Below are 14,930 nucleotides of genomic sequence, written 5' to 3'. Positions count from 1 at the left end.
GACTTGTAACTTTCCGCTCCGCAAAAAAAAACAACCGTCACCTTAACAAAAAATATATAAAACCAACGGATTCAGTTTGTCAGCTTCAAATTGTCATGAAGCAAATATGATTTGGAAAAAAGAAGAGGTCTCGCAAAAAATACGCGGAAAATCCTATGCCTTAAAAGCATCGCGGGGATTACTTTTTTTTCCTCCTCTCTTAACGCTGCTTTGGAAGCTCGGCTCCTCCCCTCCCCCGCGGGCTCCCCTCGCACCCGCGTCAGCGGTCCCGCCCCCCTCGCCGTCGTCAGCTTCGGGCTGTATAATGGTAAAAAAGTAGTGCCGGAGTTTTGGTGGGTGGGTGGGTGGGATGCGGCGGCGGCGGGGAAAGTCGAGTGCGTGGGGAATGTGGCGCGGAGGAATCCGGCACCGCCCCCGTCGCGGTATAAAAGCGCGGTGGCGCGCGCCGCCTCGCGCACTCCTGCTCCCCCCTTCCCGCGTGGCGCGCGCGGGGATGAGACGCGGCGCGCGACGGTTGCCTTGACCCTTCCCCCCCTGCGTGCGGCACGGCCGAGCGAGCAAGCGCCTGAGGTAAAAACCCAGGCACCCACCGCCAACAACACCAACAACAACAACCAAACCACCACGGAGACATTGACGGATAGTCTTATTAACGCCCGCTTCGGCGGAGACTTGCTTTTGTTTTTCGTTTTAAAAACAACGCAAAATGCCCGCTGACTTAACAGATTAAATGCGACCGATTTAATAACCGAGTGGACTGGGGCTTTTAAAGCGGGGGGTGATGGTGGTGGTGGGGGACTGGCACAACGCCACCTCATCGACCGGGTCGACTTTGAACACTGACCTACTTGCCTGACTTGACGGCGGCGGCGGCGGACTGGCTTGGGGATATACGTTGGCGACTGACTCGACCTGCTCGGTGCGACCAAGTTGTTGTGGACTCGGCTGGGCGAATGCGATCGCTGTTGTATTGCGAGGAGGAGGTGGAGGGAGAACGCCATCTTCTCGTAAAGAACAACCCGGCAGCCTTCCCCCCTCCGCTACTCACCCAACACCTCCTCCTCCTCTCCTCTCTCCTCCCCCCACCTCCGCAAACGTCGTGAGGAGAATAAATGAGAGCGAGCGGCGAGAGTCGTGAGTTAAATACGATTTGTACGGGTTCCGAGTAGCCCAATAGGTTACGAGCGATAAAATGCGTTGGATTGTACGATTATTTTTTTTGTTATTTTATTCCGGGCTACGGTTGGAATAATCTCTGGGCGTCTGTTGTGGAATCGGGTCAAGTTCACCTTTTGACTGCGTGGCGTTTTCCGAGGGTGGATTTTGTTTCGCTCTCTTCGCACGGTGATTGCGAGTGGCGCCCTCCACAACCGCCACCACCACAGGTTGTTTATTACCTCCTGGGGGTTTAATCGTGGTAAAACTCGGCGAGGGTTAAACAAACAAACAAAAAATGTGGTTGTTTTGCGGTGTTGGTGATGTGGCAGTAATTCTGCCGCGTCACTGGGTGTAGAGATGATGGAGAATGCGAGGAGTGGGGGGGGAGGAGGAGGAGGCGGCAGACGCCGCCCCGGGTAAAATTGCCCTTTGCGAGGGACGCTGCGGTGTCTCTAATACAACGCGGATTTTTTTTTAATTAAAAAAATATATATATAATAATCGCATTTGTTAACGCTCTAAAAAATAAAAAAAATCCCTCCCCCCCCCCCCCCGATACTCGTCTTAAACGCGGCGACGTAAAAAGTACCCGACGATGCTGCTTTTTTTTGGTCGTTGCCTTATTTGCTCTCCTTCAAAACGAATACCATGAAAAGTGAAAATGACCTTTTTGTTTTAGAGGAAGAGGGGGAGAGGAGGAGGAGGAGGGGGGGGGTCGCGTCTTGCGTAATAGAGGACGTGGAGGTCACGGCCGCTGCGTGCGTGCACTCCCACCACCACCACCACGGCTTTCGCTCGCCCATTGGTTCTCTCTCGACCTTGTTTTGTCACCGTGTGGGTTTTTGTGCGTAAGCCCCCTGGCCTTAGTTTTTTTACGTTAAAGGTTATAATAGTGCCGTCGCCACCCTTCCTCCACGCCGTGGTCCGTGTGAAGGACGAGCAACGAACGCGGCGGCATCCAACCACCGTCGTCACTAGGGGTCGGTCATCGATGTGTGTGTGCGTGTGTGTGTGCCGATGATGCCCTCTCCTCGGCCTCCACATTAACACGGGGATGGCTGTACGCCTAATTAAGCCAGCGCCGTGCGCATTCCGTCAAGTGCGTAAGTGCGGGTGGGGTTTTTTTTTGGTCGTCGTCGTTGTTGGGAATTTAAACTTTAATTGAGGGACAATTTAACCTACGCCATTACCTCCACATTAACTCGAAATGGCGGCGTTTAAACCGCCCCCCCCCCTCCCACAGCTGTTGTGAAAAACGCGGATTCGGCGTCATTCCTGCTGATGCCTTATAATTATTTTGCCTCGCTTATCAATCCCCCTGCTCCCCACCCCCCCTCATTATTGTGTTTGTGTGTTTTTTTTAAATGGTATTGGTGGGGTGAGCGAGTTGGGTGGAGGTGTGTGACGGTGGGTGGTGGTGATGAGTGAGGTTTTTTTTGCGCCACCTGCACGGTACAATGGTGCGATTGTAAACCCCCTCCCCACGAAAGAGGCTCACCGGGAGGCCTCATGACCGCGCTCAGTTGGCCGCATTATTACTGCGCGCCGCCCCCGTATAAAGCAAACCCGAGTCCACCACGGCCCGTCAGCTGGTTTGTGGGGGGGGGGCGGGCATCACACTTCGAAAAGAATGCAGCGTCTAAGCGGGATTTTGTTGAATGTTTTAGAATGCACGCGTGTTGCACAGTTTTTTGTATGTGTGCACCGCTGACGTGCGCTATTTTTTCTGTGCCCCCACCTCCCATGTGTCTGTGTTATGTGTACGCGCAGGGCCAAGTACTTAAGAAAGGCACAGCCTGCTATTTTTTATAGAAACGATTCCACTGCCGGCGAGAAACGGATAAAAAGAAAAAAAGCAATATAAATATTAACTATTTCTACACAAGCCTGAAAACGCTCTAACAAAAAGCCTCCGATTAACCAAAAAAAAAATTATCACGTTATACTGATAAGCAAATAAGCATTTGAAACGACCAGTAAAGCAAAAAAAAAGGACAAAAAAAACATTAAGCCATGCAGTTGGAGATCCAAGTGGCACTCAATTTCATCATCTCGTACCTGTACAACAAGCTACCACGACGGCGAGTGAACATCTTCGGGGAGGAGCTGGAGAGGCTGCTACGGGAGAAGTACCGCGGCCACTGGTACCCAGAGAAGCCGTACAAGGGCTCGGGCTACCGCTGCGTGCACGTGGGCGAGGGCGCCGTGGATCCCATCATCGAGCGGGCGGCCCGCGAGAGCGGCCTGGCACTCGCCGACGTGCGTACCAACCTGCCCGGCGAGCTGAGCGTGTGGATCGACCCGGCCGAGGTGTCCTACCAGATCGGCGAGAAAGGCCCAGTCAAGGTAATTCCCCCTCGAGCTCTCTCTCTACCTTGCTGCTCCCCCCCCCCCCCCTGGGGAGCACTTGAGGCCCACGCAGCCATTTTATGTACCCCCCCCCCCCTCCACTTATCCTGTCCCCATCTCTTGCCATTAACCCGACTGACTTAATGCAAGTGCTGAGGTACAATAACATTACTAAAGGAATAAAAAAAGACCGCTTAATGGACTTCGAGTTGGTAACCACGTTTAAGGCATTTAATTAGAAAGAAAAAACGCATTACTTTCCACGTGAATTATTAATGCATCCTCTTAAGAGAAAATGTAAAGTAGGCTTATGATTTAGGCAAAGGCCCTTCAAAGTCAAATGAAACCCTGAAAGACCTTGGCCCATTGTCACGGTAAAGAGAGGCTATTGCCCACAGTGTTTGGCTGTATATATGTCACGAGGTGGTGTAAGTGATGGGAGGTATCGGGTTTTTTTATTTGCATAATATTTGAACATTTTCCAAATACGCACGTGTACACATATATTGACACAGCCGTCGTAACTCTTGGGTAGTATGCAGTCGTAGGATGGAAATCCTGAATGTCCCCCGGTGCGCGAGAGGCAATGCTAAAATTGAACACGTTGCAAGTCTGTGCTCGCGAGCAGTCAACAACACTTGTACTCAACCAAAATGCAAGCTGCGAGAAAGCGCAAACGCAGGGAATACGTTAAACGCATTAGGGTTGGGGTTTGCACAAACAAACCCACGTCGGCCGAGCGTGTACCGGCACGTAAAATGGCAGCCGTAGGTTGTTTTCAGACCCGACTTGTGTGTGTGTGTGCGTGATTTGCGGCAGAAAAACGTGGGCAGGGCTGGCTGGCAAGGGGTGGTGGGGGGGGAGCTTCTGTGTATTGATTACAGTGGAAATTTCCATATGGTGGCCAAGCACGGCACTACTCTGACAAATTCACTCGGTTGATGGCGCTTCTGCCGCTGTTGCACATATAAGGCCACGTACTAAAGTGGAAAGGGACACTTGAAATGAATAGTAAATTTCGAGAAGTGCCTGCGCACAGAGCGTGCGTTTAAATTTGAGCTTGAGACGCACGAGTGTGCCAACAGTATTGCAATCTGTTTTTAGTAATGGGCATTGCTAAAATAAACCTGCTGGTGGTTTTCCTATTTCCTGTGCTGGTGGTGTGTGACAGGCACCTGTTTGTCATTGCGTTACCAGCAGTTTAGATCTTCATACCATGCACCATTTAACCAACTGCAAATAGATGTGGTCGTGTTCAGTACAGCGATGCACTTTCACCTGCCACACGCAGTGACTAATAATACCGTTTTCCCATCTTCCACCATCAGGTTCTCTACGTGGAGGAGGGAGGGGAGACATCAGGTGACCTGGACAAGGAGGTCATCAAGAGCAGCTTTAACCCAGAGGCCCAGGTCTTCCTGCCCGTGGGGAACACCGCCAATAATGGCAGCGGAGGACCCCCAGGGGATGCGGGGGGCACAGGGGCCCCCGGCGTGGGAGGAGGGTCCTCCCACTCAGCGTCGCCGTCCCCGCCGTCCGTGAGCCCCACGTTCTTGCCACGCGCCAGCACGCAGCCGCTCACCTTCACCACGGCCGCCTTTGCCGCCACCAAGTTCGGCTCCACCAAGATGAAGTCAAGCGGACGGCGTGGCGGTTCGCCGGCCCAGGGCCCACCAGGGATGGGCAGGCCCCACCGCCCCATCGGCACCCCTGCGCTCTACGGAGGCCAGCCCAAATCGCCCAACGGCACCAGCGGGCCCTACTCGCCGCCGGCTGCCAGTGGCACGAAGGATGTGCTCTTCCCCGGCCTGCAGGGCTTGGCTCCATTATTGGGCTGCGAGGCACCGTTTTCGCCTAGCCCCGCCACTTTCGGCACTGCATTCGACCTCTTCCCAGCGTTCGGGCCGCTGGCTGATAAGCCGTCCTTTCTGGAGGGAATCGGCCTTAACCTAGGCCCCCTGCCCTACTCTGCCCAGCCCCTGCAGCCTGTCATAATGGCAAGCTAGGCTGCCCAAGATCCTCTTAATGTACACACCCACACATGCGCAGGGGGTTAGGGGGAGCTTAAAGAGGCGCACAAACGTTACTGCCATGTGTTTGCGCTGAGATGTAAAAAAAAAAAATTTGGGCCCACACATTTGGGCTCGGCTTTGCTCTTTGCGTGCAAGCAACTGGCTTAAGTCCACGGGACAGAAGTCGGGCCAAAAGTTAAGCCCATATATCAACTGTGTGACGCCACATTGGCACACTTGTTTGGATGTCAAAAAATACATATGCTGCTCTTCTGTAATTAAAAAAATATATTTTTTCTTTTTTTCTTTTGGTTTAACTTTTGGCCAAACTCGTACGACAGGGAGCAGCTGAGCCGGTCGGTCGCGTTCCCCACCCACCTCAGGAGGAGTAGGAGGCGATGTGTGTGCCTCGATGCCTGCAGCTGGTGTAGAGCAAGGCCGGGCACGTGAATGTATCTCGTGTTGAGCCCTCCGTGGCTGTTTGCCACCAGGAAAGCCATGTGTGTGCCACCTTTCCTGCAAGGGGGATGGGTGATGGGAGAGTTGTGGGGGGGCGGTGACTGACCTGGCAAGGTGATCCAGTAGAGTATATATGTAGTGACTGAATGTATATGGAAAAGGAATCGGCACTAATGCAAAGAAAGACGAGTTTGTGGGTCTATTTAAGAAGTTAAAACATTAAAAAGAAAAGAAAAAAACTAAAAAAAATTGCACAGTTAATTTATTACCCTGTTTCTACGACACGAGAGAACATATTGTTTCTAAGTGGCATTATTGTTTATATCTTTTCTACCTAAGCGATGCTCAGATTGTCACAGCTTTAGTTTTTTATGAGTGTAAATCCTGCGCAGGGAGGCACCGGGTCTCCAGCACCATGAAGCCGATGGTGATTCTGTATCAGAGGAGAAAAGATCCCTTGCTTTTTTTGGGAATTATACAGAATTGTATTTTTTTGTTTAAAATTTGCTATATATTCTTGACGACAAGAGATATTTCTATGTGCAATTGTGCAATACATGATCGCATTAATTTATAGTATTGAGTCTGTGTTCTGGGTCGATGAAGGGGTGTAGTTTTATTTACCATGTTTGTATTAAAGAGCATTTAAAAAAAAACACGTCTCTCCTCGGTGTCATTTCTTTTAGCGTGGTGTTAATTTTGCGTTTTACGATTTAGGGTGTGAACATTGCACGTCATGATATTTTTTTAGCTTGACTGCCTCGTTACAAAAGTGTGCTCCAGTGGCAGTCGGATTGTCACATCAGGGTGCTTGTGAAATTCCATCTGGCATTAAAAATGCCGTGTTGACATTTTTGGTGTTACCGCATATATTTTAATAACCACGTTGCCTTGTGGAACGAGCGAATGTACATTGAACTTGCAACAGCTCTCGACCTGTTGCTAAAAAAAAAATCTCGCGTAGTTGGTGGTCCTGTAAAGGGCCGTGCGGGTTTTGTGCCCCAACGCATTGTTGTACATTCCATTCCTTGTTTGTGTCACGGAAGGTGAGGGCGTGCTGGTCCTGCGTGCTCTTGAAAAGGGCTCAGTGGTCTAAAGTCTACAATGACCTTACGGCTGTACTTCAACCAGTAACCGGGTCATATCCTGGAAAATGGAAAAAAGCTACGTTCTATTTATTGTTAGAGAACATGGCACGGAATATAGCGTCCTGACAAGAGTGGGTGGATATAATTGTAGTGGCGTAATAAGCAAACATTACCGCCACGGATTTTGATATGTAGGTCTTAAGCGGGCGTGGAGAATGTCCCAGCTTCGAGTGACCTCTGTCCTGGCCGCTTTTATAGCCCTCGGTAATTGCCGCGCCCATTGCATAATGGTAAAGCTTTAGCAACGTGCTTGGAACGTTCGCACAACGCTGTTTCCGTATTGCATTCCTTCTTTGAAACTTTTGTTTGTCTTGCCTCCATGGTGAACCACGAACACAGTATAAAACCCGATTACAGGTATTTAAAAACGATGAAAATGGTAAGGTAAAGACAAGCCCCCTACACTTCCTTCTGTCCAGGTTTACAGCTGGTGTCGGTGTATCCCTAATGCTGTGCTATGTTTAGATATAAGCGTCTAAAGGCTACTACGTGCGTAATCGCTGTAATGGCGTTTAACCCGTCAACCTAGGCGCCTTCCAGATTATTGTCCTAGCAGCATTTGTTCCAGCAAAGCCCACATTGGTTTCAATTTAATCGAGACATCAGCGCGGTGTGGCCTGACCCAAGCCATCGCCACCGGATGCCCCAGGATAACGTGACGACCGAAATCGAATTTCGGCAGCGCATGGCAAATGCCAAAGGTGTTTAGCGTGCGTGCGCGCGTGAAGCCCCGTGCTCTGAAAGTAAACAAGTTGGCGGGATTGGGAGAGAGATCGCAATCGGTTCGCGATGATTCTCGCGAGGTGCGGGGGGGGGCGGGCTCGAGCTAATTGCGAGTCTTTGTCGGGTGCAGCGTCACACTTTGAGCTGCACCCCCCCCCCCCCCCCCATTGAAAATGGTTCAAATCGGTTGAGTTTCCACCGCCGTTCGTCACGCGTCTCCCGCAAACACCGCGAGCTATGCGTGCGTCAGAAGCCCATCGCACGCGTATTGCCCACCCCAAATGCGGGCGGCATTTTTCGGATGTTTTATCATAAACATAGGAGCGGGCGGGGGGGGGGTCCTTTCTTGAAGCGCCCGGGGCGCTGCGGCTGCGTTTGAGAATCAGCTGTTGGGAGGGCGCGTTCTGGCGCTGCGCGGGTCCCCGCCACGTTCAATACCGGTCACGGAACATTCCGTCCTGTGCTGACTTAGGGGTTAAATTCCAGGCTACGATCTCGTTTGGAGGCTCTGCGCTGCGGGCGTGTGGGCGGGCGCGTGCGAGTCTGTCTGGTTGCGTGCGTGCGGCTATGCGTGTGCGTGTGTGGGTTTTTAAAATCACGGTTGCCGAGCGCAGGCCTAAAATGGGCAAAGCAGGTACAAAAAAAAACGAAGTTTCATACGTGTCTTGAATGGAGTGAGGTTATCAGACCTTGGGGGGCAGAGGAAAGACGCTGGAAGCGAATGACTAATTCGAGCAGTGCGATGGATAACAGCGGAGACGTGTGTTGCCCTGCGCTGCAGCAACTAACCCAATGACAGTGGGTGTGGTTCCGGAGATACAAAGGCGACCGTGCGTGTTTCTGGCCACACAGCACGCTGCGGTGTGCTGTGGGCCGTCCCTAACAGGTGCTCGCTAATCGCACTCACCCCCTACAACTCGCGACAAAATGGGGAGCGTGCGGGTGGTTATTGTTCTTGCGCACTGTTGCTCAATGTATGCGCACGCGGGCTGTTTGTGTGTTGTCTCTTCTCACGTGCCCGGCCAACCACACACACACAATAATACGCCTCGGCTGTTGCTCCGGCGAATGTAGCCGTACAATACACGCGTGGCTCATAGTTTGTCCTCGTAGCCGTTTTGTGATGAGCTCGCAACTCCTCCCGATTGGTTTCCCCACCACCTCCTCCACCTCATCGAGGCTGTCAGATCTCGGGTGGTGGATGCATCCTGGCCCAGCTGCATGCGCGGCGGGGTGGACACGAAGGGGAGGAGGAGTTCACGGTTCCATCTCGTCTGGTCATGGTGGTCAACTGTAAAACCCGGCTGGAATTGTGCCGTACAAGTTACCGCGTGATTTAGCATCGGTCAAGCGTAACGCGCGATCCGATGTACATTGTTTCCTGTACTTTGTTATATCGTCACGTGATGCCATGTGGCCAAGAGATGACAGAGCAAATGGTTGAAGCCATCCGTGCGGAACTGTGTTAAATATACACGTGCGGAGCTTTCCTCTTGTCCCGAGAGATGGCAGCACATACAATTACTGAATCAATCTGCGCGGAGTTGTGTTAAATCCATCTGTGCAGAGTTTTGGTTTCACCGCCCAGAGAGATGGCAGTCGAGAAAATGCTTTTATATCCGTCTGTGCGGATCATTGTTGAATCCATCTGTGCGGAGTTTTGCTGTACTGCCCCGGAGATGGCAAGTCCTGTTTGGCCTCCACTTGCAAGTGTACTGCGTTACAGTCTTATCAGCTGATTGATCTTCCAGACTTTTGTTAGCCGGCTGCAGCAGCAGCAGCAACATCAGCGGCCCATTCTCAAAGCACGCACAACTTTGGGCCGGTTTCGCTCTCCCAGGGTCGCACCAGCAGGGCGAGATTGCGTGAACAAATACCACTGGCTCGGCAATTATTATTTTTAGCAAAGAGCAACCCCCCTCCCCTCCCCTCCCCTCCTCCCCTCTCCTCCCCTCCTCCCCTCCTCCCCTCCCCTCCTCCCCTCCCCTCCTCCCCTCCCCTCCCCTCCTCCCCTCCTCCCCTCCCCTCCTCCCCTCCCCTCCTCCCCTCCCCTCCTCTTAGCGTTAGGGCCTCGGTGATAAATTGCTATCTTTGTGGTTCCCTCGATAATTCGCAACGTCACATTGGGTGGATATTGTGTAATGCGCTGTGAGAGATTTGCGATAGGGCCTCAGCACCGGCGCGCAACGTGCTCTGCTCGTTAATTAGGCCAATTACCAATCCCGCTCGCTCGTGCGTGGGGGTTGTGGGGAAGAAATAAGGTGGAGGTGGGAGCAGCGTGGGATTATTCGCGCACGTGTTACAACAATTAATTATCAGCGATCAGGCAACATCCGCTCGGTACAGTGACTGAAGATCTCACACCCCCCCCACCACCACCTCCTACGATCTCCTCCGGTTATCTCAACCACCCACCCCGCCAAAGGCCCACCCCACGCCGACAATTCCTAAGCAATCCGCCCGTGTTGTGAAGACTCTGCCCACGCCGTGTCGGCCAATGGGATATGTTGACCGTATTCTCACCACGCTTGGCAGTGCGGGTTTGATGAAGCGGTGGTGGGGATGGGGTGGCGGGGGAGGGGTGCTGAACCGGTCCTAATATCACTCGCCGCTGATGTTGTGATGGCCATGGCCGGGAATTGAATTCGTGTCGCCAGATGATTCACGGCACGTGGCGCGCTGCCCAAATTTTCCAAATGCAACACGCAGACTTTCGGGACCAATATCAGTCATGATAAAGTGACAACCTTACTGCTTGGCTGTGTCGGGATCTAATTTTCCAAATTTGAAATATGCCCCGCGAATTACTCGATTGGGATGGGACATTGCAATAATCGCCTCCCCTACCAACAGACTAATGCCCGATTGCAGACCAGGTGCTGAGTCGCCTTGTGCCGCACAGGGACAGCTGGCACTGGGGGTGCCCTTTCAAATGCGTCTTGGGATGGGATGTAAATCGCTCTCGAGACGCTCTGCTCTATATATTTTAAAAAATGATGATCCCGATTAACCACTGTGCCACAATTCCACCGCATGTTAGTGTACAGAAGAACTCATTAGTGGTCCAACCATGGGTCTAAATTCAGCAGCAGCTGGCCGTGGCTGAGCTCCGGAAATATGTCCCGAGTTGTGGAGGAGAAAAAAACAAATTACAAGCAACATACGTTCATCGTGTTCGGTCATTCGTCAGTCCACCGCTGGATGAAAGCCTCATCAAGCCTTATCAGTCTGTGGCGATTGTTTTGAGTACACTTCCCCACGCTGCTCCGTCTGCGTTGGTAAAAGAGGTCAGTCAGGACCGGGTCGAATGTCACTCGTCACTGGTGCGTGCTGTGGCCGAAATTGTAGGGTTCAATGGCTCATTATGCCAACCACTGCGCCACCGCTCTCCTCATCGTACAACATACCGTGCACTAATGGAAAGCAAAATCGATGCCTAAACGCGCAATTGAATGTATTTGTTTATTGTGGTGCTGGTCCATTGGGAGCCCTAAGCAGAAATTATATTTTGGGGTGTGGGTGCGGGGGGCTTCTTTTCAATTCATGAAATCCTCGTGGAATGATGGAACAGATGTGGAGAATATAGACAAACCTAGCGAGATTCAGAGAAATGTAGATAGCTATGGATTGAAGAGATGTCGATACAAAGATAGAGATGGGAGAGAGAGAGATATACATGTTACATTTTACCAGGATCTGAATTCCGAGCTGATATTCGATGCACTCTCTTATTTCGTCAATGATCCCGGGATCCCTTGAGCCACTTTGTGGGGGGGGGGGGGGGTATTCACACGCTTTTTGCTTAGTTCCCTTATAATGCCTCGTGCCGTACGCGTTATGAATCGATTTTGAATCAATGCGATGTTCGTTACGTATCCCCGTATTGATCCTCACAACATCCACCCCCCAGCAGCATCTCAGCAACCCCACGGCCGGCGCGTTCCGCCCACACTGCTCGAGTTGGTCCTGCGATGTTACTAATAGCCCCGCCGCCGCCGCCTCCTTCATCATTATCAGCAGCATCAGCGGGCAGCGGCAGACCTTGGCCTATCCACTGCTGGACGAAATCATCTTCACGACAACGACCCCACCCCTCGCGGTTGACGCCCTTTTATTTAGCCCAGGCAGACCCTCAAGGCCTGTTTCAGGAGGAGCGGCCCTGCTTACACGATGATGTTTGACATTCGCGGGCTCCACGAATAACGGTGCTGGGCAGCACTTTCCTTAATTATTTTTGTAGCTTTTTTTGGACGGTGTGGGGGGGGGGAGTACGGGGGGGGGCAGTGGGGGGCGGCAATGTTCAGGATAAAAATAAACTTTAGTGGGGGGTGGGGGGTCCACCTGCTCGTGGCTTCAGTTCGGCGGGGGGGGGGGGGGTCCCACTCTCTGTTGTTGTTGTCGTGGCTACATTGACATCGTTTCTGTGGCCGGGTCAACGATCACACACTCGCGCGCGCGCGCCCACCCCAGCCACCCCACACAGCACCACCCCTCGCAGCTGCTTGCGGCTCCACGTGTCGCGTGACAGGCCACGCGCTCATCAGGGGACAACCCCCACCCCTCCCCAACACCCCCCCCCCTTCCCCCCCCCGATGCTGCTGCTGTAAGCTGCTTCGAGAGCAGCAGTAACAGCAGCTCCCTACCACCACCACCCCTCCAATTTGAATTCGCGCGTCACCAAGGAAGGAAGCCAACGAATAAGTCGTCATGTCAACTGCGTGCAACACAACGCCGCCGCACTGCAGCATTCGCTGCTCGCTCTCTTCAGGCAGAGGAGAGAGGAATAGACACCAGTGCCGGATGAAGCGAGTGCGGGGCCTGCAGCATATGATGTTATAAAGGGGCCCTACATAAATGAAAACAAATATGAAAAAAAAATAACTTGCATCGTAAAGTAATTGTATTTTTCCATTTGCTATACAGCCGGATAATACGACAAATCGCTATCCTTAAACACCCGGTCGTTCGTAAAAGTTGAAGGCGGTATAGTACTACAGTAATAGGGCAAGTGCAGAATCACTGACCCGGAGTTGATAGCTTGAAAGCGTTTCGCGCGGGGCCCTTGAAAGTGCGGCTCCCGTAGCGTTTGCTGTAGCTACTTTTGCTACGAGGATAATTCGACACTGATCGACAGAGCTCGCCAAGAGGAGGAGGTACCACGGACGAGCTGACAAGGCGACAGCGGCACCAGCAGCCACTGTCGGCGAGGAACCGGTGCGACCGACAATTGTCCCAAGCTCTTGCGATCCTCTCAATGTAATCGAGTTCTTATCGGCGGACAGTTGACGAGCGTTTGTATGCGCGCGGGTGGGAGGAAAACCCGGTGCGCCCGGAGAAAACTGACGCGCGCGACGGGGAAACGCTCTATCCCGTTCAGACGGAACAGGTGGAGTCCACGTGTGTTGCTGTTGCAGGCACTGCATTCTCCCTGGCGGAGTCGGGAAGGGAGTGACCCAACCTCGGTGCCGTCCGTTGCGAGGCAGGTAGCGATCAATCGAAGGCAGGCGTCGAATCACGCGCGCGAGGTTGAATCGTTTCGGGCTATTTCCTTGGCGGCCTTCGACTTCCACAAATAAGGCACGCGGTCCCGGCTCCGTAATCTATGACACGAGAGACGGGGGGACACACGCATCTCATTTGAGGTCCTATTTTTAGCACAAAGCTTATGTTTCGACCGGCGAATTTATTTTTTATCCCACCTCTCACCGAATCTTTCGACGTGACAGGCGTCAGACACACAGCTACGATTTACAGGACGTTCTGTACGCCGGGGTTACTATCCAAACTTAACGCCTCCGAAGCGCCGTGGTGCCGATGGGCTTCGCCAGGCATTTGGGCCGAACGTTTGTCCACTTCATTGGGGGAAGGGAGAGACATTACCGGATGACGTTCAGCAGGGGGGAAAAAAAACCTCACCGTCAGTGAGAATATCACGTAAAGGTTGGCAATGCCGCAGTTCAATCTGTAACAATGTTAATCATGGCCACGGTAAAAGCCTTCACATGTATGTAGGTTGAACTTCTTTCGCGCTGTACGTTGTCAACCGTGGTAATCGGAGGTGCGGAACCCTTTTGTGTGAATTATGTTCGCAACGGGAACCCGTGTTTAACTCACGATGCCACGTTGGTGGTTGTGTGTGGTGGTAGTGGTGTGTGGTGATAGTGGTGGTCTATGTCTGGTAGTGGTGGTGGCGGTGGTGTGTGTGTGTGGTGGTGTGTGTGTGTGTTGGTAGTGGTGGTCTATGTGTAATAATGGTGGTGGCGGTGGTGTGTGTGTGTGGTGATGGCGGTAGTGTGTGTATGTGGTGGTCTATGTGTGGTAGTGGTGGTCGCGGTGGTGTGTGTGTGTGGTGATGGCGGTAGTGTGTGTGTGTGGTGGTCTATGTGTGGTAGTGGTGGTGGCGGTGGTGTGTGTGTGGTTATGGCGGTAGTGTGTGTGTGTGGTGGTCTATGTGTGGTAGTGGTGGTCGCGGTGGTGTGTGTGTGTGGTGATGGCGGTAGTGTGTGTGTATGTGGTGGTCTATGTGTGGTAGTGGTGGTCGCGGTGGTGTGTGTGTGTGGTGATGGCGGTAGTGTGTGTGTGTGTGGTGGTCTATGTGTAGTAATGGTGGTGGCGGTGGTGTGTGTGTGTGGTGGTGTGTGTGTGTGGTGGTAGTGGTGGTTAATGTGTGGTAGTGGTGATGGCGGTGGAGTGTGTGTGGTGGTGGCGGTAGTGTCTGTGTGTGGTGATCTGTGTGTGGTAGTGGCGGTGGTGTGTGTGTGGTGGTGGCGGTAGTGTGTGTGTGTGGTGGTAGTGGTGGTATGTGTGTGCGTGTGGTGGTAGTGGTGGTATGTGTGTGGTAGTGGTGGTGGCGGTGGTGTGTGTGTGGTGGTGGCGGTAGTGTGTGTGTGGTGATCTGTGTGTGGCAGTGGTGGTGGCGGTGGTGTGTGTGTGGTGGTGTGTGTGTGGTGGTAATAGCTGCTCAGTCAGAGGAGGAGTTGGAGACGCTGCTGCTGAGACTGGAGCGTGCCACTAAGAGGTGGGGCCTTACCATCAGCCCCACCAAAACTAAGCACCTGCCTGGGTATTTTGTACCATCGGA

General features: G+C 52.6%; 1 protein-coding gene across 1 annotated transcript; it reads left to right on the top strand.

The window, feature by feature from the left end:
• The first annotated feature begins 434 nt into the window (after positions 1 to 434).
• Positions 435 to 6,829, top strand: LOC116951516 (protein Tob1-like). Its single transcript, XM_032970201.2, has 3 exons — positions 435 to 570; positions 2,929 to 3,504; positions 4,836 to 6,829. Exons 2-3 carry the CDS (start codon positions 3,172 to 3,174, stop codon positions 5,511 to 5,513), a joined length of 1,011 nt encoding a protein of 336 aa, XP_032826092.1. The 5' UTR covers positions 435 to 570; positions 2,929 to 3,171; the 3' UTR covers positions 5,514 to 6,829.
• The last annotated feature ends 8,101 nt before the right edge of the window (positions 6,830 to 14,930 follow it).

This window comes from Petromyzon marinus, chromosome 43, assembly GCF_048934315.1.
Source record: "Petromyzon marinus isolate PM22_M1 ecotype Great Lakes invasive population chromosome 43, UKy_Petmar_22M1.pri1.0, whole genome shotgun sequence".
In the NCBI taxonomy this organism is placed as follows: domain Eukaryota; kingdom Metazoa; phylum Chordata; class Hyperoartia; order Petromyzontiformes; family Petromyzontidae; genus Petromyzon; species Petromyzon marinus.
Note: the sequence above shows the minus strand (reverse complement) of the source record. Positions and strands in the feature narration are given on the sequence as shown.